General features: G+C 44.8%; 1 protein-coding gene across 2 annotated transcripts in view; it reads left to right on the top strand.

Moving 5' to 3' along the window:
• LOC106576929 (voltage-dependent calcium channel gamma-4 subunit-like) overlaps positions 1 to 21,129 on the top strand; it is an 87,815-nt gene extending 66,686 nt beyond the window's left edge. The window contains exons 2-6 of one of the 2 annotated variants that reach the window (XM_014154466.3): positions 1,851 to 2,139; positions 4,768 to 4,989; positions 16,283 to 16,366; positions 17,974 to 18,114; positions 18,393 to 21,129. In XM_014154466.3, the coding sequence (XP_014009941.1) occupies positions 2,109 to 2,139; positions 4,768 to 4,989; positions 16,283 to 16,366; positions 17,974 to 18,114; positions 18,393 to 19,207 (1,293 nt within the window). In that variant the 5' untranslated portion in view covers positions 1,851 to 2,108 and the 3' untranslated portion in view covers positions 19,208 to 21,129. The remainder of the gene's footprint in view (positions 1 to 1,850; positions 2,140 to 4,767; positions 4,990 to 16,282; positions 16,367 to 17,973; positions 18,115 to 18,392) is intronic. The other variant, XM_045699877.2, reaches the window with a different exon arrangement.
• The last annotated feature ends 1,158 nt before the right edge of the window (positions 21,130 to 22,287 follow it).

Here is a 22,287-nt window from a genome sequence, read left to right on the forward strand (position 1 = left end):
GCCAGAAGTTGTTTGTGTTTTGGGCTCCTCAATTAGTGTCAGCTGCTTGCTGTTGTACTGTGCTTTTTGGTTCTGAGTGTACGTTTATAGAGTTTTAAAGTCTCACAGTAATGAAGGCGTAATTCACCATTATTTGGGTCTCTGTGCTTTTGGTTGGATAGTGTTCTAAGTTTTTTCCTTATAATTTTGCAATCTGCATCAAACCAGGTGTCATCGGTGATCTTTTTGTTTAGTTTTTTTATCAATTTAAATTATGCTTCTTTTGCCGTTTGCCTGAATATATAGTTGATGTTTTGTACTGCTAGATTGATGCCTTCTTTACTGTGAGTGAATGTGGTATCCAGAAAGTTATCTAAGAGGGTTTGGAAATTTTGGTTCCAGGTTGCTTTCTGGCATTCTTCTGTGCTGTTTTGGGCCCATCTGTATGAATTTCTGATGTTGTACAGTTTACTGGGCTGTGAATGTGTAGTTGTTTCCATGTCTGTTCTTTTGAGGAACAACGTAATTTGGCTGTGATCAGACAGAGGTGTTAGTGGCTTGACAGTGAATGAGCTGAGAGAGAAAGGGTCAATGTCTGTAATCATATAGTCTACTGTACTGTGGCAAAGAGGTGAGCAGTAGGTGAATCTCCCCAAAGAGTCCCCCCATAACCTACCATTGACAAAGTACAGACCCAGGCTTCTACAGAGCTGCAACAGATCCCTTCCGTTTCTGTTGATGGTGCTGTCACTGTTGTTTCTATGGGGGAGATTATTAAGGCAGTTAGAAACAGTATGGCCTGTAATAAAGCTCTCTCGCTCTCTCTCAGTCCCTCTCTCTCTCTCATCCCTCTCTCAGTTTCTCTCTCTGTCTGTCTGTCTCTCTCTCTTGCTCAGTCTCTATCTCTCTCTCAGTCCCTCTCTCTCTCTGTCCCTCTCTCTGTTCATCTCTCTCTCTCTCTCTCTCTCTCTCAGTCCCTCTCTCTCTTTCATCAATCCCTCTCTCTCTCTGTCCCCCTCTCTCTCTCGCTCAGTCTTTCTCTCTCTCTGTGCTTCTCTCTCTAGCTCAGTCCCTCTCTCTCTCTCTCTCTCTCTGTCCCCCTCTCTCTCTCTCTCTCTCTCTCTCTCTCTCTCTGTCCCTCTCTCTCTGTCCCTCTCTCCGTTCATCTCTCTCTCAGTCCCTCTCACTCTCTCTGTCCCTCTCTCTCAGTCCCTCTCTCTCTCTCTCTCTCTCTCTCTCTCTCTCTCTCTCTCTCTCATTCCCTCTCTCTCATTCCCTCTCTCAGTCCCTCTCTCTCTCTCTCTTTCTCTCTCTCTCTCTCTCTCTCTCTCTCTCTCTCTCTCAGTCCTCCTATCTCAGTCTCTCAGTCCCTCTCTCTCTCTGTCCCTCTCTCCGTTCATCTCTCTCTCTCTCTCTCCCCTCTCTCTCTCTCTCTCTCTCTCTCTCTCTCTCTCTCTCTCTCTCTCTCTCTCTCTCTCAGTTCCTCTCTCTCTCTCTCTCTCTCTCAGTCCCTCACTCTATGCTATCCAGACTTTGGAATTCAATGTCGCCATGGCAACAACGCTGAGTGCACCCTCTCTACTCTCCCCCTTTCTCGCTCGTCTTATTCAGACCAGATCTGTTATTTCTAGCTCTATATTCAGATGCACCATTTGTATTCTATTCTATGTTATACTGGTATGAGAGTCGACTTGATAGTTTTTTGTGTTTTAGTTTTCTGTTATTTGTGTTTTTACAACGTGACTTTATAACATGAGTAGTCTGAACTTTCTGAGATGATCACAGTTTTTAGATAAACAGGCCTCATAACTGCACAGCTATAAACGACTAATGTTATCATTCTCCTTCTTCTTCTTGTCTTTCTTTGGCAGTAGCCCAACTACCATGTCCTCCTCAGTGACTGCTTCCTGTGAATAAGAGGACCAGAGCGAGAGCGTCCAATCACAATCAAGAGCCTCCACCAGCACATCTTTCCAGTGAGAGAGAGAGAAAGAGATAGAGGCCAAAGAGAGAGAGAGAGAAAACGAGTGCAGGAAGGAGAGGGGGAGAGAGTGAGAACAGTCGATGGATGCTGTCCGGATTGAGGGGACAGCGCATTCTTCATTAACGAGGAAAAGAAAGATTTCAAAATGGAGTCGAAGGATAGAAACTCGGCGGCAGGTAAGTCTTACCTCAGCTGATGTAAATGTATACCTTGGTAACGCAATGGGGTCCCGCTTTACATCAAGTGGCACTATAATCAATGTATTTACGTGGTTATTACATAGGCGGGTACAGTGTAATTACATTGCAGGTACACATTGGTAATAGTACTTACAACTGTTATACTCGAGTGCGCTTTGCACAATTTCAAAGATTTGCAAATGAAGTCACAATGGAGGTAAATGTGCCTGGGGTGAGATGAAGCCAAATAAAATACAAATGTTCAGATGTTATCACAGGTGTAGCGAAAGGCTTATGTTCCTAGCTCCACCAGTACAGTAATACCTAACAATACAAAACTATGCAGGCAAATCCCATAAATGTAAAGAAAGGAATGAAGAAATATGGGAATATTAGAACGAGCAATGTCAGAGTCCGGAATATAAATCTATATGTATATGATGGTGTGTATAGACATTATAGACAGTATATGAATAGAAAAGGTGTGTACAGCAGTAGTTATATAGGACCAGCCTTGACTAGAATACAGAATATACATATGAAGTGGCTAAAACAGTATGTAAGCATTATTAACGTGACCAGTGTTCCATGACTATGTACATAGGGCAGCAGCCTCTAAGGTGCAGGGTAGAGTACCGGGGGGTAGCAGGTTAGTAACAGTCTCTAAGGTGCAGGGTAGAGTACCGGGGGGTAGCCGGCTAGTAACAGTCTCTAAGGTGCAGGGTAGAGTACCGGGGTGTAGCAGGTTAGTAACAGTCTCTAAGGTGCAGGGTAGAGTACCGGGGGGTAGCAGGTTAGTAACAGTCTCTAAGGTGCAGGGTAGAGTGCCGGGGGGTAGCAGGTTAGTAACAGTCTCTAAGGTGCAGGGTAGAGTACCGGGGGGTAGCCGGCTAGTAACAGTCTCTAAGGTGCAGGGTAGAGTACCGGGGGGTAGCAGGTTAGTAACAGTCTCTAAGGTGCAGGGTAGAGTGCCGGGGGGTAGCAGGTTAGTAACAGTCTCTAAGGTGCAGGGTAGAGTACCGGGGGGTAGCAGGTTAGTAACAGTCTCTAAGGTGCAGGGTAGAGTACCGGGGGGTAGCAGGTTAGTAACAGTCTCTAATGTGCAGGGTAGAGTACCGGGGGGGTAGCAGGTTAGTAACAGTCTCTAAGGTGCAGGGTAGAGTACCGGGGGGTAGCAGGTTAGTAACAGTCTCTAAGGTGCAGGGTAGAGTACCGGGGGGGTAGCCGGCTAGTAACAGTCTCTAAGGTGCAGGGTAGAGTACCGGGGGGTAGCACGTTAGTAACAGTCTCTAAGGTGCAGAGTAGAGTACCGGGGGGTAGCAGGTTAGTAACAGTCTCTAATGTGCAGGGTAGAGTACCGTGGGCTAGCTGGCTAGTAACAGTGACTAAAGTTCAGGGCAGGGTGCTGGGCAGAGGCCTATGTAACCATCATGTAAATGCACAGGTTTTAGCACCACTTCATGTTCAAGGGGACCAGAGGGGTATACTATGTTGATGTTGGAGGTAAGAAGAGGATAGGAACACTGATACTGTAAAGGATTGATTGTATAAGCCTAAATGGTTGATTAATTGATTGATTGATTGATTGATTGATTGATTTTCGACAATGAACACAGAATGTAATTGTTGAGCTTTGTTCCTGTATGTGCTGATGTTGCTGCTGTGTTCTTGCTCTGTGATTATGTATATTGAGGTGTGTGTGTGTCTGTGTGTGTCTCTATGTGTTTGTGTGTGTGTGTGTGTGTGTGTGTGTGTATGTGTGTGTGTGTGTGTGTGTGTGTGTGTGTGTGTGTGTGTGTGTGTGTGTGTGTGTGTGTGTGTGTGTGTGTGTGTGTGTGTGTGTGTGTGTGTGTGTGTGCATGTGTGTGTGTTCTGTCTCATCGAGTGTGTTGTGTATTCTGCTCTAGCCCTGTCTATGCTGATTATGTGGGGGAGAGAGTGGTGTCATGGTCATGAATATGGAGCACATTGAGATTCTCAGAGTGTAATTTGTTGTGTTCACCATCAATTCCTTCCTGTTAAGACGAGTCAGCAGTATCGTCCAACTCCCCTTCCAAGGACACCTCATATAACCACTTATACACCTCATCTCTCTGCATCTCTCTCTCTCTCTCTGCATCTCTCTCTCTCTCTCTCTGCATCTCTCTCTCTCTGCATCTCTCTCTCTCTGTATCTCTCTCTGCCTCTTTCTCTCTCTCTCTGCCTCTCTGTCTCTCTGCATCTCTCTTTGCCTCTCTCTCTCTCTCTCTCTCTCTCTGCCTCCCCCTCTCTCTCTCTCTGCATCTCTCTCTACCTCTTTCTCTCTCTCTGCATCTCTCTCTTCTCTTTCTCTCTCTCTGCATCTTTCTTCTCTTTCTTCCTCTCTCTGCATCTCTCTCTGCCTCTTTCTCTCTCTCTCTGCATCTCTCGCTCCCTCTTTCTCTCTCTCTGCATCTCTCTCTTCTCTTTTTCCCTCTCTCTGCATCTCTCTCTTCTCTTTCTCTCTCTCTCTTTCTCTCTCTGTCTCTTTCTCTCTCCCCTCCCTCTCCCTCATCTCTCCCCTTTCTCCCTCTTTCTATCTCATCTGTTGATCTCTTGTCTCTACTGCACTTCTCACTTTTCTTCCTCCTTGTCCCTCCTCTCTAGGGATGGTTTGTGAGAAGGGGATCCAGATCCTCCTCACCACCGTGGGGGCCTTTGCAGCCTTCTGCCTGATGACGGTTTCTATAGGGACGGACTACTGGCTGTACTCCCGTGCCTCCATCTGCAACAGCACCCGCAACCACTCGGACGACCCCCACAACAAGGACAAGAAGGACCCCGGAGCCCTCACCCACTCTGGCCTCTGGAGGATCTGCTGCCTGGAAGGTAGGCTACTTAAATGCTACTAACACACCATCTTGGATATGTGGGTGGAGTGGGAGAGGATGGATAGAGGGTAGACGGAAGCATGTGTGGATCTTGTGTGTGAGTGTGTGTGTGTGTGTGTGTGTGTGTGTGTGTGTGTGTGTGTGTGTGTGTGTGTGTGTGTGTGTGTGTGTGTGTTGTGTGTGTGTGTGTGTGTGTGTGTGTGTGTGTGTGTGTATGACGTTGGAGGGGATGAGTTAGGACAGGTTCCATTTGAGCCTTTTGTCCTAATGTCCATTCTAGATTTAAAGGTACACTACACTATGCAGAAATCACTCTGCCATTTCCTGGTTGCTAAAATTCTAATAATTCGCCTAATTTCAGTTTATGTGACAAAACAAGGCGGTGTAGTATAGAGAATCATTGTACCATCTAAACCACTGTGAAATATATTTTAAAAAATACAAAAATATTGTATTTTCATCTGTTTGAAGCTGGTGTACAAAACCAAAAGTAAAAGACGCAAAAACAAAACTTAAGAATGGGGAGCATAGAAATAGCAGATATAGAACAGATCTACCACTTCTTACTTTACTGACTTTATTGCCCCCATGGGGAAATTTTGTTGCAGTGTCATGTACATGTTTAAAGTGGCGTTAAAATACAAAACAAATTGACAATACAACTTTCATAACAGTTACATACCAATAAAAAGAGACTAGCCTGCTGGCCTTACTGGGTCGATAGGAACATTAGCCTGAGCTATTTAGGAGGGATATCACACCTGGCACAAATTATTGTCTAGTTCTGTTTTTCCTGCCGAGGGGTGCCCTATACCTGCGCCAGAGGGGAGTGGTAAAAAGTCTGGGTACAGGTGTGGCTTGGGTCTAAAATTATTTTAGACTTGCTTTCAATGAGAATGACAGATCTATAACTCACATTTCTATGTGAATTTGGTTGGGTCACCCAAAAAGTGACATATTGCAGTTTTTAAGAGATTAGATACTATAAATACTATGTAGTTGGTTATATTGGTAATAGTTGGTAATAGTTGGTAATAGTTGGTAATAGTTGGTAATAGCTGGTAATAATTGGTAATAGGTGGTAATAGTTGGTAATAGTTGGTAATAGCTGGTAATAGCTGGTAATAGCTGGTAATAGGTGGTAATAGTTGGTAATAGCTGGTAATAGCTGGTAATATAGGTAATAGCTGGTAATAGTTGGTAATAGCTGGTAATAGCTGGTAATATAGGTAATAGCTGGTAATAGTTGGTAATAGCTGGTATGATCAAAGTAAGGACTGTGGCTATTTTGGATCTGATGCAATACCAGTGCAGACCTCATGTCTGTGTCCTAATGCACTACCTGCAGTGTTGCTGTCTTGTGATATGGAAAGGAATAAGGACTGAATGGAATGGAGGGTCCATTACAAGGACGCTCAGAGTTGATGTTGTGCAGTTGTTTCGTGTCAGATGAGATGAATGGATGGTATGGTTACCATATGTTTCAGTGGAATTATGTAGTCAGCAGTGCTGCCGTAAAGGTCATTATAATGTGAAGCAATGCACATGCTGAGTTTATGAGCTCCTTGGAAAATCTGGAACGTGGAAATGCTGGAAGAGGAAACTCTTTCCTAAGCTTTCCCAGTGGACTGATGTTTCTGTTTAATGATTTCCAAGGAGCATCAAATCAATTGTTATTGGTCACATACACGTGTTTAGCAGATGTTATTGCGGGTGTAGTGAAATACTTATCTAACAAGTCATATCTAATAATTTCACAACATATACCTGTAACCCTCTCACCAGGCTCGAATTTGACTCTCACGATATTACCTTACATAGAATATATCAACTGCATGGGATGTTAGGTGAGAAGGACATCTCCAATAAGAATCCCTATTATAAACTATCTAGGGTGATGACAAATAGGGTATTAACTTCAGATGGAATGATTATAGATTTTTGTTATTGTATAAGGATATACTTTCCCATGCATTAAATTAAATTGAAACACTAAATGACTCCACCAAGGCATCATACATAAGGTTCAAGGTGTGTATTATTACATTTTCAATGCACCACATCAAAATAAATAAAAATAATAATCCCCAATGAGTCGTGCACAACCCATGTCCAAATTATTTCAAGCTTGCTTAACCCGTTGGCGCGCGTTGGAGCTCAAAAAAAAAAATGCCGACACACTTAAAGTCCAGAAGCACCCCACCGTTGTGGTTACTCACTACTCATAGATATTCCCTCAGCGAAGTATGGCAGTTCTGTGCAGGTTTCCTCACAAGATCCACAGCAAGCACAGCTATCAATGCAGACAGTACTCTTTAGCAGTAACCGATAGCCCATGGGAACATGAACTCGTTAATCTTAATCATCTTTCACACGATGCTAGGCTAACCTCAAGGCTGTCAAATACCTCCACGATGAGATGGTAGCTTCAGTCTTTACTAAGTCTAAACAAAATTATAACAACTCTCTTATAAAATAAAATCGGTATTTCCCTTCAAAACTCGGTAGGTATGGGTTTTGTTCTATTTTTATCGTCTTCTGTTATAATTCTTCTTCACCAACGGTCATAATGTAATGTCCATCCCTTTCTCAACGTCTCTCTCCCTCTTTTTTTCCGCAGGCCTCCCGTTATCCAGGTCAACTCTCCCATTGGCCACAGCTTAACAAGCGACCTTATTGGTCAAAACTTAAACTTAAAAGTAAACCAACCTATTCACTTATACATGAAATAAATATTTCTTCAAAAGAAATGCATTAACAACATTACAATTCGGGAGGAATTCAATCACCTTTTAAATCTAATACCAATTAATTATAACAAATAAACTCAATACTTGGTTCTACATAGGCGTACATAGGCCCATTATCAGCAACCATCTGATAATTACCCGTTGTGTTAGCTAATCCAAGTTTAGCATTTTAAAAGGCTAATTGATCATTAGAAAACCCTTTTGCAATTATGTTAACACAGCTGAAAACTGTTGTTCTGATTAAAGAAGCAATAAAACTGGCCTTCTTTAGACTAGTTGAGTATCTGGAGCATAAGCATTTGTGGGTTCGATTACAGGCTCAAAATGGCCAGAAACAAAGACCTTTCTTCTGAAACTCGTCAGTCTATTCTTGTTCTGAGAAAACAAGGCTATTCCATGCGAGAAATTGTCAAGAAACTGAAGATCTCATACAACGTTGTGTACTATTCCCTTCACAGAACAGCCCAAACTGGCTCTAACCAGAATATAAAGAGTAGTGGGAGGCCCTGGTGCACAACTGAGCAAGAGGACAAGTACATTAGAGTGTCTAGTCCTCAACTGGCAGCTTCATTAAATAGTACCCGCAAAACACCAGTCTCAACGTCAACAGTGAAGAGGCGACTCCGGAATGCTGGACTTCTAGACAGAGTTGCAAAGAAAAAGCCATATCTCAGTCTGGCCAATAAAAAGAAAAGATTAAGATGGGAAAAAGAACACAGACACTGGAAAGAGAAACTCTGCCTAGAAGGCCAGCATCAGATTCCTGCCACTCTGGATTATTACACCGGATCATTACCCCGGATCATCGCAGCTAGCTAGCTGCAAACGAGTGGCTACTGTTAAGTTAATACCTCTGTCCCGAAGCAAGCACCAGCTAGCCTTGAGCTAGCCTCGGGCTAGGCCCATATACCAGCTAATTCTAGGGCTACAATACCTCCTTTGCCCTTTATTGTCGACACGGAGCCCCACCGATCCATCACGACTGGGCTGCCGACGTGATCGCCCAATGTGGTCTCAACAGGCTATTCTGTTATGATGTCGGCGAAGAACCATCTACTAGCCCCCGCCTGCTAGCTTTTCTGAACGCTGTGTCCCCTGCCCGCCTAGCATAGTAGTGACTACCGAACAGCACCCTGACTCACCTATTGCTGCTCTTTTGACCCCATGATCACTCGGCTACACAGCTGATGCCCCCTGGACTGTTTCAATAACATGGTACCTCATTTTGTTTACCTGTCGGCCCCAGCCTCGAACTCAGGTCCTGTATGTACCTAACTGACCCGCTCTGCCCATTCATCACCATTTACCCGTTGTTGTCTTAGCACTCCTGATCAACACCTGTGATTGCTTTATGCCTCTCTCTAATGTCAATATGCTGCTGTCTTGGCTAGTTTTTATTGTTTTTTTTCACCATAGAGACCTCAGTCCCAGCTCAAAAGGCCTTAGATAGCTCTTTCGTCTCACCCCACACACATGCGGAGACCTCACCTAGGTTAAATGGTGCCTCCAGAGACGAAAACTCTCTCATCATCACTCAACGCCTAAGTTTACCTCCACTGTACTCACATCCTACCATACCCTTGTCTGTACATTATGCCTTGAATCTTTTATACCACGCCCAGAAATCTGCTCCTTTTATTCTCTGTCCCCAACACACTAGACGACCAGTTCTTATAACCTTTAGCCGTACCCTTATCCTACTCTGTTCCTTTGCTGATGTAGAGGTTAACCCAGGCCCTGTAGGCCCCAGTTCCACTCCTATTCCCCAGGCGTTATCATTTGTTGACTATTGTAACCGTAAAAGCCTTGGTTTCATGCATGTTAGCATCAGAAGCCTCCTCCCTAAGTTTGTTTTATTCACTGCTTTAGCACACTCCGCCATCCCTAATGCCCTAGCTGTGTCTGAATCCTGGCTTAGGAAGGCCACCATAAATTCTGAAATTTCCATCCCTAACTACAACATTTTCTGCCAAGATAGAACTGCCAAAGGGGGTGGAGTTGCAATCTACTGCAGAGATAGCCTGCAGAGTTCTGTCATGCTACCCAGGTCTGTGACCAAACAGTTCGAGCTTCTACTTTTAAAACTCCACCTTCCCAGAAATAAGTCTCTCACAGTTGCTGCTTGTTACAGACCCCCCTCAGCCCCCAGCTGTTCCATGGACACCATATGTGAATTAATTGCCCTCCATTTATCTTCAGAGTTTGTACTGTTAGGTGACCTAAACTGGGATATGCTTAACACCCTGGCCGTCTTACAATCTAAGCTCGATGCCCTCAATCTCACACAAATTATCATGGAACCTACCAGGTACAACCCTAAATCTGTAAACACGGGCACACTCATAGATATCATCCTAACCAACCTGCCCTCTAAATACACCTCTGCTGTTTTCAACCAGGATCTCAGCGATCACTGCCTCATTGCCTGCGTCCATAATGGGTCTGCGGTCAAACGACCACCCCTCATCACTGTCAAACGCTCCCTAAAACACTTCAGCGAGCAGGCCTTTCTAATCGACCTGGCCCGGGTATCCTGGAAGGATATTGACCTCATTCTGTCAGTAGAGGATGCCTGGTTATTCTTTAAAAGTGCTTTCCTCACCATCTTAAATAAGCATGCCCTATTCAAAAAAAATTGAACTAAGAACAGATATAGCCCTTGGTTCACTCCAGACCTGACTGCCCTTGACCAGCACAAAAACATCCTGTGGCGTACTGCATAAGCATCGAATAGCCCCCGCAATATGCAACTTTTCAGGGAAGTTAGGAACTAATATACACAGGCAGTTAGGAAACCAAAGGCTAGCTTTTTCAAGCAGAAATTTGCATCCTGTAGCACAAACTCCAAACAGTTCTGGGACACTGTGAAGTCCATGGAGAATAAGAGCACCTCATCCCAGCTGCCCACTGCACTGAGGCTAGGAAACACTGTCACCACCGATAAATCTACGATAATCGAGAATTTCAATAAGCATTTTTCTACGGCTGGCCATGCTTTCCACTTGGCTACCCCTACCCCGGTCAACAGCTCCGCACCCCCCACAGAAACTTGCCCAAGCCTCCCCCATTTCTCCTTCACCCAAATCCAGATAGCTGATGTTCTGAAAGAGCTGCACAATCTGGACCCCTACAAATCAGCTGGGCTAGACAATTTGGACCCTCTCTTTCTAAAATTATCCACCGCAATTGTTGCAACCCCAATTACTAGCCTGTTCAACCTCTCTTTTGTATTGTCTGAGATCCCTAAAGATTGGAAAGCTGCCACAGTCATCCCCCTCTTCAAAGGGGGAGACACTCTAGACCCAAACTGTTACAGACCTATATCTATCCTACCCTGCCTTTCTAAAGTCTTCGAAAGCCAAGTTAACAAACAGATCACCGACCATTTCGAATCCCACTGTACCTTCGACGCTATGAAATCTGGTTTCCGAGCTGGTCATGGGTGCACCTCAGCCACGCTCAAGGTCCTAAACGATATCATAACCGCCATCGATAAATGACAATACTGTGCAGACGTATTCATCGACCTGGCCAAGGCTTTCAACTCTGTCAATCACCACATTCTTATCGGCAGACTCAACAGCCTTGGTTTCTCAAGTGACTGCCTCACCTGGTTCACCGACTACTTCTCAGGCAGAGTTCAGTGTGTCAAATTGGAGGGCCTGTTGTCCGGACCTCTGGCAGTCTCTATGGGGGTGCCACAGGGTTCAATTCTCGGGCCGACTCTTTTCTCTGTATACATCAATGATGTCGCTCTTGCTGCTGGTGATTCTCTGATCCACATCTACACAGACGACACCATTCTGTATACCTCTGGCCCTTCTTTGGACACTGTGTTAACAAACCTCGGGACGAGCTTCAATGCCATACAACTCTCCTTCCGTGGCTTCCAACTGCTCTTAAATGCAAGTAAAACTAAATGCATGCTCTTCAACCGATTGCTGCCCGCACCCGTCCGCCCGTCTTGCATCACTACTCTGGACGGTTCTTACTACCCTCGTAAAACTGACTGTCCTACCGATCCTTGACTTCGGCAATGTCATTTACAAAATAGCCTCCAACACTCTACTCAGCAAATTGGATGCAGTCTATCACAGTGCCATCCGTTTTGTCACCAAAGCCCCATATACTACCCACCACTGCAACCTGTATGCTCTCGTTGGCTGTCCCTCGCTTCATATTCGTCGCCAAACCCACTGGCTCCAGGTCATCTATAAGTCTTTGCTAGGTAAAGCCCCGCCTTATTTCAGCTCACTGGTCACCATAGCAGCACCCACCCGTAGCACGTGCTCCAGCAGGTATATTTCACTGGTCACCCCCAGAGCCAACTCCCCCTTTGGCCGCCTTTCCTTCCAGTTCTCTGCTGTCAATGACTGGAATGAATTGCAAAAATCACTGAAGCTGGAGACTTATATCTCCCCCATTAACTTTAAGCATCAGCTGTCAGAACAGCTTACCGATCATTGCACCTGTACATAGCTCATCTGTAAATAGCCGACCCAACTACCTCATCCCCATATTGTTATTTATTTTGTTGCTTCTTTGCACCGCAGTATCTCTACTTGCACATTCATCTTCTGCACATCTATCACTCCAGTGTTTAATTGCTAAATTGTAATTATTTCGCCACTATGGCCTATTTATTGCCTTACCTCCCTAATCTTACTACATTTGCACACACTCTATATAGACTTTTCTATTGTGTTACTGACTGTACGTTTGTTTATCCCATGTGTAACTCTGTGTTGTTTGTGTCGCACTGCTTTGCTTTATCTTGGCTAGGTCGCAGTTGTAAATGAGAACTTGTTCTCAACTGACCTACCTGGTTAAATAAAGGTGAAATTAAAAAGATATTTTAAAAATGTGTATATAGACAGCAGCCTCTATGTGTTAGTGATGGCTGTTTAACAGTCTGATTGCCTTGAGATAGAAGCTGTTTTTCAGTTTCTCGGTCCCAGCATTGATGCACCTGTACTAATCCCACCTTCTGGACGATAGCGGGGTGAACAGGCAATGGCTTGGGTGGTTGTTGTCCTTGATGATCTTTTTGGCCTTCTTGTGACATCGGGTGCTGTAGGTGTCCTGGAGGTCATGTAGTTTGCGCCCGGTGATGCGTTGTGCATAAGAACAACACAGCTTTAGAGTGGGTTCATTAGAGTCATTAGAATGGGTTCTTAGAGTGGGTTCTTTAGAGTGGGAAGAGTGGGAAGAGTTCTGAACTGTATCTGTTCAGAGAGCTAGTACAGTACAGGCACTTTATCTATCAATACTGGATGTTTGTGGAGATTGTAATTTCTACCCTTCAAATGAATTTGTCATAAGGATACCACTTCATCCCTGAACTAAGGATGACTCCAGTGGTGAAGTAGGTAACAGGAGCTGATGGTCTAGATGTACAGTATACAGTGGTTGTATTCCTCATGTTCCATGGTGTCAGCAGATCAGGAAGTTGAAATCACCTGAAAAGAACCCCTCTCATTTCACCCCATTCCTTCCATCACTGTCTTTAATTTATAACCTACCTTACACTCATCACCCACTAGCACTGTGCTCACCAACCATGTGTTGGAAACCTGATTCAACTAGATCCATCGAGCCTTTGATAAGCTGAATCAGGTATATTACAGCTGGCCCTACAAACTCACTGCAGACCCTGTTGCCCAACCCTGCACCAGCCCAGTGATTTAACTGATGGGATCTCTGAAAATGACAGTAGCCATCACGCCATCTCCACTCAGTCACTGCGGCACAAGCAGCGCATTTATAATACATTTAACTGCTCTGACATACAGGCTTTAGAAGGGGGGAGACAGGACAGGGCTGGATAGGACAGAATAGGACAGAATAGGACAGTAGTTGAAGCTGAATGAATGGTGTTAGCTAGCTGCCGTATGTTTGTAGTCCCGTCACTACTCCTCTATAAGGCATGTAGGGTAAGTCCCATCCTTGGCCTGGTCATTGTGCAAAGCACATTTGTCCTCATCTCTAAGCTTCCTGATAACAAAGCAGCCAATTAGAGATAAGCCCCAGCCTTCACAGCATTGCTGCAGTGCTCCTCTCTCTCTCTCTCTCTCTCTCTCTCTCTCTCTCTCTCTCTCTCTCTCTCTCTCTCTCTCTCTCTCTCTCTCTCTCTCTCTCTCTCTCTCTCTCTCTCTCTCTCTCTCTCCCTCTATCCCTGTCTCTGCTCTCTCTCGCTCTTCTCACTAACTCTCTCTGTCTCTGCCTCTCTCTCTGCTCTCTTTACTCTCTCTCTGCTCTCTCTTTACTCTCTCTTCCCTCTCTCCCTCCCTCTCTGCTCTCTCTCTCTCTGCTCTCTCTCTTTACTCTCTCTCTGCTCTCTCTCGCTCTTCTCACTAACTCCCTCTGTCTCTGTCTCTGCCTCTCTCTTTGCTCTCTCTCTTTACACTCTCTCTGCCCTCTCTCTCCCTCCCTCTCTCTCTGCTCTCTCTATCTCTCTCTCCCTCTCTTTACTCTCTCTCTGCCCTCTTTCTCTCCCTCTCTCTGTTCTCTCTTTCTCGCTCTTCTCCCTCTCTCCCTCTGTCGTCGATCTCTCTGCTCTCTCGCTCTTCTCCCTCTCTCCCTCTGTCGTCTCTCTCTGCCTCTCTCATACTCCCTCTGCCTCTGTCTGCTATCTCTCCCTTTACACTCTCTCTTCCCTCCCCGCTATTTCTCTCTCTCACTTTCTCTCTCTCGCTCTCTCCGCTCTTACTCTCTTTCTCCCTCTCTTTCCCTCTCTCTCTCTTTCTCTCTCTCCTCTCTTTCTCTCTCTCCTCTCTTTCTCTCTCTTCTCTCTTTCTCTCTGTGGTGCAGTGGAGCCTTCAGTGCTTTGGTATGGCTTAGAGGTCAAGTATCCTTGATGTCCGTAGAGTATTGAGTCAAGATGGGTGCTCAGAAGCCGTGCAGTGATGCAGTGAAGTGTAGGTGCAATGGAAACAGAGGACATATTGGCTCTAAAAGATTTAAGCCCGCGGGTGGATGTCACACATTGCTGTGTTAGGGGCCAAAGGAGTGAGTGGATGGGGTATTCTCTGATTCGGCAGGTTGAGAGGATTCCAGATTTTTATTTGTATTTATTTGTACCTTTCTTTAACTAGGCAAAATACTAGTAGGTCAGTACAGTCTTTCCCTTAGCTTTTAGTCAAAGGCCCCTAACATCACATTGTGGGCAGCAAATATTCAATATTCAACAGCAGTGATATGAGTGTTGATTCTTTATATTGAATGCTGTTGTGGTGATGGTTCAAATAGAGAACACTGATCTTTGGGGCATTACTTAGAGGCAGCCTCTACTGCCCATGTAGGTCAGTTTCACCCTCCAGTACGTTTCTTACAGAGTTAAAAGGTAAGTGAATGGAAGTGAGTGAAACTCAGGTCATTTTGGCTCTATCCAGCTGTTTCTCTGTTTCAAGAGTAGCAAGAACAGCTGTAAAGTAGTTGCTCCCTAGACACTGGTTTTCCCACCTAATGGTTATGGTTAACATTGGGAGAGAGGGTTAACTGATCCTAGATCTGTACCAATGGAGAACTACTTCCTGGTTTAGAGCCAAAATGGCATCTGTCAGGGGGTTTAGCTGACACCCCCCTCTGTGCCCCCATCTCTTTCTTTACAGACGACAACCATGGAAATAAAAGAACAATGAGAAAGAGACAAGCTCACCCCACATCTGTCCTTCTCTCCCTCCTCCGTCTGTCTCATCATTCCATCACTCCAACTCTCTCACAATCCATCCATCAGCCAGCACCAGTCGTGTGCTGTCATCACCGTGCGTCCGTCCGTCCATCTGTCTGTCTGCAGTAGAGCCACAAGACCCCAGCGGGTAGCTATCTGTCTGCCTGTCTGCCTGTATGGATGGCTCTCTGTGTTGGGGTGTGTGTGGGGGTGAGTTAGTGTGTTCATTCAGTTACTGCATGCTCTTATTCAGAAAGGACCACAGTGAAATGACTATTTTTAAGTGAATATTGGTATTCACTGTGGATCACTCTAAATAAAACATTTCTTATTAGAACTATACATACATATATGCTGGTACCCTTTCTACATTAAATTAGTGTTTTTCTACCCAGCACCTGATGACAAATAATGTATGTATATGAGTGTGATACTAATGAGATACTGCATGACCTTAACGGGGCAAGGACATCTGATCTAGAATCAGTTCCTAAGGGCAGAGAGTGTGGATGTTTTGTGTTGGGGATGCGTACTGTTCTGTCCTCAGACCTACCTGGGAAGGGTGAACAATGACAGGACAGAACCTGAGGCACAACCAGTCTGCAGTTTCTCTCTCTCATGCCTTTTTCTCTTCCTCTTTCTCTCTTGCTCTCTTTTTATATGCTAATATAAACTGCTGTTTCTTTCTCTGATGAAACTCTGTGGAGTGGAGCTGATGCATGTGCTGATGTATAAAGTGTGTGTGCATGTGTGTGTGTGTGCGTGTGCGTGTGCGTGTGTGTGTGTGTGTGTGTGTGTGTGTGTGAGAGATAGAGTGTGTGGGTATTCTGTTCTAACACCCACCCCTCTCTCTCTCTCTCTCTCTCTTTCAGGGGTAAAGAGGGGAGTGTGTTCTCAGATCAACCACTTCCCTGAGGATGCTGACTTTGACCATGATGGGCCTGAGTATGTTCTACGTAAGTCAACATCTGATGTACCTGAGGAGGTGCAGGTGTTATTAGTCACATGAGCCGAATACAAGAGGTGTAGATCTTACCGTGAAATGCTTACTTTACAAGCCCTTAACCAACAATGCAGTTCAACAAAGAGTTAAGAAAATATTTACCTTAATAAACTAAAGTAAAAAATGATAAAAAGTAACACAATAAAATAACAATAACGAGGCTATATACAGGGGGTACCAGTACCGAGTCAGTGTGCAGGGGTACAGGTTAGTCGAGGTAGTTTCCACATGTAGGTTGGGGTAAAGTGACAATGCATAGATAATAGACTGCTAGTAGCAGCAGTGTAAAAACAAAGGGGGGTCAATGTAAATAGTCCGGGTGGCCATTTGATTAATTGTTCAGCAGTCTTATGGCTTGGGGGTAGAAGCTGTTATGGAGCCTTTTGGACCTACCGCTTTCTGTGCGGTAGCAAGAGAACAGTCTATAATTTGGGTGGCTGGAGTCTTTGACTATTTTTTGTTGTCTAAAATGAAAATCATTTGAATCAGGTGTGTTGGGCAGGGCTGGAACAAAACCCTGCACACACTGTTGCCACCCCCAGGACGGGAGTTCCCCATAACTGATACACAGCCTAACTCATCCACAACTGTAAACCACTTTTTACAGAAGCCTTAGACCACATATAGTAGTTAGATCTCACTCCTGAAGACCGGGAGAAAATAAGCTGTGTTTGAATAAAACATGTTAGTGTTTGTATGAAGTCGAGGGATAATGTGCTGCCCTAGTTCACGGGTGTTCCTCCAGGCCACACCTGTGTGGGTGTTCCGTGCCGCATTATGTGTGCCCGTCCCACAATGCAGCAGGAGAAGACTGTGTACTGTTCACTATGTAGCCACGGCATTTGGCTGGCATTTACTTTGGCATTTCTGTCCTCTGGCCTATGTCCTAGATGGGAGAGGAGTGGTGAAGTAAGAGTGTGTGTGTGTGTGTGTGTGTGTGTGTGTGTGTGTGTGTGTGTGTGTGTGTGTGTGTGTGTGTGTGTGTGTGTGTGTGTGTGTGTGTGTGTGTGTGTGTGTGTGTGTGTGTGTGTGTGTGTGTGTGTGTGTGTGTGTCCTGGGGGGTATCAGAGTTGATGCCTCTTGGGAAAGAGCTGATACAATTAAACACTCACTAGCTTGGCCACATGGTAATTCATTTGCTCACAGCAGAATACAGCTGTTTATTTCTCATCCTCTCCCTCTGATTCTATCTGCTACTTTGACCTTTTTTCTTTCCCCTCCCTCTCTTTTTATCACCAACTTCCTCTCTCTCTTATTGTCTCTCTCCCTCTTCTCTCTCTTTATCACCCACTTCCTCTCTCTCTCTACTTCTCTCTTCTTCTCTCTACTTCTCTCACTTGTTCTCTCTCACTTCCCCTCCCTCTCTCTTCATCACCAACTTCCTCTCTCTCTCTTCTTCTCTCTCTCTTCTTCTCTCTCACTTGTTCTCTCTCACTTCCCCTCCTTCTCTCTTCATCACCCACTTCCTCTCTCTCTTCTTCTCTCTCACTTGTTCTCTCTCACCTCCCCTCGCTCTCCCCGTCACTGTCCCGTCACTGTCCCGTCCCTCTCTCTCTGTAGGTATGGTCAGGGCTTCCAACATCTTCCCTATCCTCAGTGCTATCCTGCTGTTGATGGGAGGGGTGTGTATCGGTCTCAGTCGCTTCTATAAGCACAAGAGGAACATCGTCCTGGGAGCAGGCATTCTCTTTGTGGCTGCAGGTGCACTAACTAACTCCTGTCAGACCTGTCTGTGTGTCTGTGTGTGTGTCTGTGATTATTTCTGTGTCTTTATGTCTATCTAAGTCCCTTAGTATGTATACATATGTTTATGTTCTTTTGATGTAAAGTCATGTCTTTCCTCCTGCTCTCCTGCTCTGGATAACATGACAGAGAGAGAGAGAGTGTGTGTATGTGTGTATATATATCCTTGTGTGTTTTTGTGTGTGTGTGTGTGTGTGTGTGTTTGTATATCCTCATTTGTCCCCTGTCTCCCCCAGGTCTGAGCAACATCATCGGTGTGATCGTGTACATCTCTGCAGCGCTGGGAGACATCTCCCCTAAGAAGGACGAAGACAAGAAGTGGCAGTACAGCTACGGCTGGTCCTTCTACTTCGGAGGCCTGTCCTTCATCATGGCTGAGATGGTGGGCGTTCTGGCCGTCAACATCTACATCGAAAAGAACAAGGAGCTTCGCTGCCGCTCGCGCACTGACATCTTCAAGGGGACCACGCACGCCATGCTCCGCCTACCCAGCTACCGCTTCCGCCGTCGCTCCCGCTCCTCATCCCGCTCTACTGACCCCTCACGCTCCCGAGACCCCTCGCCGGTGGGGGGAGGCGGGGGGAAGAATTTTGGCCTGCCCCCCTCGGCCATGCTCTCCCAGGGGCCCATGTCTGTGGCCACGCTGCCCAACCCTCACTCTCGCTCCCACACCACCCTGGCGGGGGGCGACATCTCCCTCTACACTCTGTCCCGCGACCCCAAGCTGGCTGGCCTGCCCCCCATGTACGGCACCGTGGACCGCGCCACCCTCTACCAGCTCCACAACTGCTTCCCCAAGGACGGGGGAGGAGGGGGAGGAGGGGGTGTGATGATGAGCGGCACGCTGCCCTCTCTGAAGTCCCACAACCCCTCGCTATCCCAGAATTCCTCCAACTCCAACGCACCCATGGGCAACTCGGTGGGCTCGGGGCCCCCACCCTTCTCCTCGTCCACGGTGGAGAGAGAACGAGGGATGGGAACGCTGGACAGGCTAAAGGGAGATAGAGAGAGCAACTCCAATACGCTCAACAGGAAGACAACACCCGTGTAGAGAGGAGGGGAGGGGGAGAGAGGGAGGGTACACAGGGAAGGAAGAGAGAGAGATATATAGAGAGAGGGGGATTGGGATGAAGGAGTATTAAAGGGTATTGAGATAAAGGAATGGAGAGGAGAGAGAGAAAATCTTTTTCACTGTTATTAGTCTACAGTATCTCACTGAGAAACAAGAGAAAACAAGTAATAACACAACGTGATAATTACAACAATAATGAACTTTAACAACAAAACTATTTTACTATTTTAACGCACTAGAAATGATTTATTTTGTTAATGATCCAACGCGATTAATCTTGCGCTACTATTTTAAACAATCCACTTTCTTTAGTGCAATACTAACGCTGATTTAACAAGATCATATTTGACGTCAATTGTTGTGATTATTATTAGCGTTATTACGAGCTAGCTCTGTTCGCAATGCTATCGTTTTAGAATGATGATATGATTTGTATCATTTTCACTCTGATTTTGGATCCTGACGACGTTTACTGTGAATTTCTTCAACACAGACACGCTGGTATGATCAGTGGGCTGTGTAACTGTGTCATTGGTGTCAAGCATGAGTGTATACAACATATGAGAAGATGAGAGTGTGTATTATGATTTATATGATTTAATTATATAATAATAATATATAATGTATTATTATTACTATTATTACAACTTGTTCTTTGGTGGAGTTCAGTTAATTTATTTTTACGTCTCTTTTTTGATTTTCTACCCCTTGGTTCTAACACACAGTTAAGTTGTGTGAATACTGTACATTGTCTTCCAATATTGTAACTGAAGGCTACAATAAGTGAGTGACTGAGGCAACTGAGCAACTTCAGTGTTATTCTGAGTCTGTTTTCTATGGGCCTATGTTATTCTGAGTTCCATTCGAATCAATGTTAGCAGTAGTCGTAGCTGTAGTCATGTTGAAGATGTTTGTTTTCTGGGCATTAACAGAAACCTCTGTCTTGAAGAGAGAAGAAGAGAAACTGATATATTTGTACAGAGAAAACAGGTGAAGCTCGTCACCTGGAGAGAAGAAGAGAAACATTTATTCATTATTTTCTACAAGCAAGAGACCCAAAATTATTATTTAGAACAGACACAACAGACATGCTATCCATCCATCATTAAAATGAAATTGACAATGAAAAATGTCAATTAAATAAATGTGGGGACGGAGGTGGGGGGGTTAAAATACACTATAGAGAAAACTTTTGAAATTAAACATGTACATTGTAATTAACGCATACCTATATTTGCAAATTCTATAGATACTTTCTTTAGGACCTCTGGTATGAAAACAGGGTGTGTATTTTGGGAAGGGGAGGGGAGGGTGATGTGTTTTTGATCCTCTGTATGGGTACAGGCTACCCCCCAGTTCTCATGGGGTGCGCTGCCTCTCCCCCCCACCCTGCCCTGCCCTAGCCGTTTTGGGCATGTCTTCTCCTCTGTCACATGACCCATGACAGAATTACCATGGAGACGAACATCCGAACCCACCCCCAAAGAAAAACTCTCACTGTGCTTCCCACGTGACCCTTGAACTTTGACCTTTTGACCCCTTCTGTTTATGTTGAAGAGAATGTATACACTCTCCTGCACCTCATTTATTGTCTGGAGTGATGGCAGAACTGGGATGGACACTATTGGACACCCCGCTACATTACAGACTGGGGAAAGGAAATTAAACCACCTGACGCTTCCACATTCTTTTTAATTTGAGTTTCTTCTTTTTTATTTCATTTGAGAGAAAAAATAATAATGTGACAAAACTGCACACAGATAGCATTTATGTGGGCAATATGAATACTATGTAGTTGAGAATAGATATATCTAGACAAAATGATTATGGTTTATCTAAATGTGTGATAAACTCAAACACTGTATTGCACGAAGTTTATAAAAAAAACAATAACAGACCGATTTACAGACTGATTATTTTTTTCTTTAAAGGAATGACATAATGAGATGGGATTTTATTTTATTTTAATTTTTTATTTCACCTTTAATTAACCAGGTAGGCTAGTTGAGAACAAGTTCTCATTTACATATGCGACCTGACCAAGATAAAGCAAAGCAGTGCGACACAAACAACAACACAGAGTTACACATGGAATAAACAAACATACAGTCAATAGCACAATATAAAAAAAGTATATATACAGTGTGTGCAAATGAGGTAAGATAAGGGAGGTAAGGCAATAAATAGGTCATAGTGGCGAAATAATGACAATTTAGCAATTAAACACTGGAGTGATAGATGTGCAGAAGATGAATGTGCAAGTAGAGATACTGGGATGTAAAGGAGCAACAAAATGAAATAACAGTATGGGGATGAGGTAGTTGGATGGACTATTTACAGATGGGCTATGTACAGGTGCAGTGATCTGTGAGCTGCTCTGACAGCTGGTGCTTAAAGTTAGTGAGGGAGATATGACTCTCCAGCTCCAGTGATTTTTGCAATTCGTTACAGTTATTGGCAGCAGAGAACTGGAAGGAAAGGCGGCCAAAGGAGGAATTGGCTTTGGGGGTGACCAGTGAAATATACCTGCTGGAGCACGTGCTACGAGTGGGTGCTGCTATGGTGACCAGTGAGCTGAGATAAGGCGGGGCTTTATCTAGCAAAGACTTATAGATGACCTGGAGCCAGTGGGTTTGATGATGAATATGAAGTGAGAGCCAGCCAACGAGAGCATACAGGTCGCAGTGGTGGGTAGTATATGGGGCTTTGGTGACAAAACGGATAGACTGCATCCAATTTGCTGAGTAGAGTGTTGGAGGCTATTTTGTAAATGACATTGCCGAAGTCAAGGATCGGTAGGATAGTCAGTTTTACAAGGGTATGTTTGGCAGCATGAGTGAAGGATGCTTTGTTGCGAAGTAGGAAGCCAATTCTAGATGTAATTTTGGACTGGAGATGCTTAATGTGAGTCTGGAAGGAGAGTTTACAGTCTAACCAGACACCTCAGTATTTGTAGATGTCCACATATTCTAGGTCAGAACCGTCTAGAGTAGTGATGCTGGACGGGTGGGCAGGTGCTGGTAACGATCGATTGAAGAGCATGCATTTAGTTTTGCTTG

The sequence above is a fragment of the Salmo salar genome, chromosome 02, assembly GCF_965601325.2.
Source record: "Salmo salar chromosome 02, fSalSal1, whole genome shotgun sequence".
Lineage (NCBI taxonomy): Eukaryota > Metazoa > Chordata > Actinopteri > Salmoniformes > Salmonidae > Salmo > Salmo salar.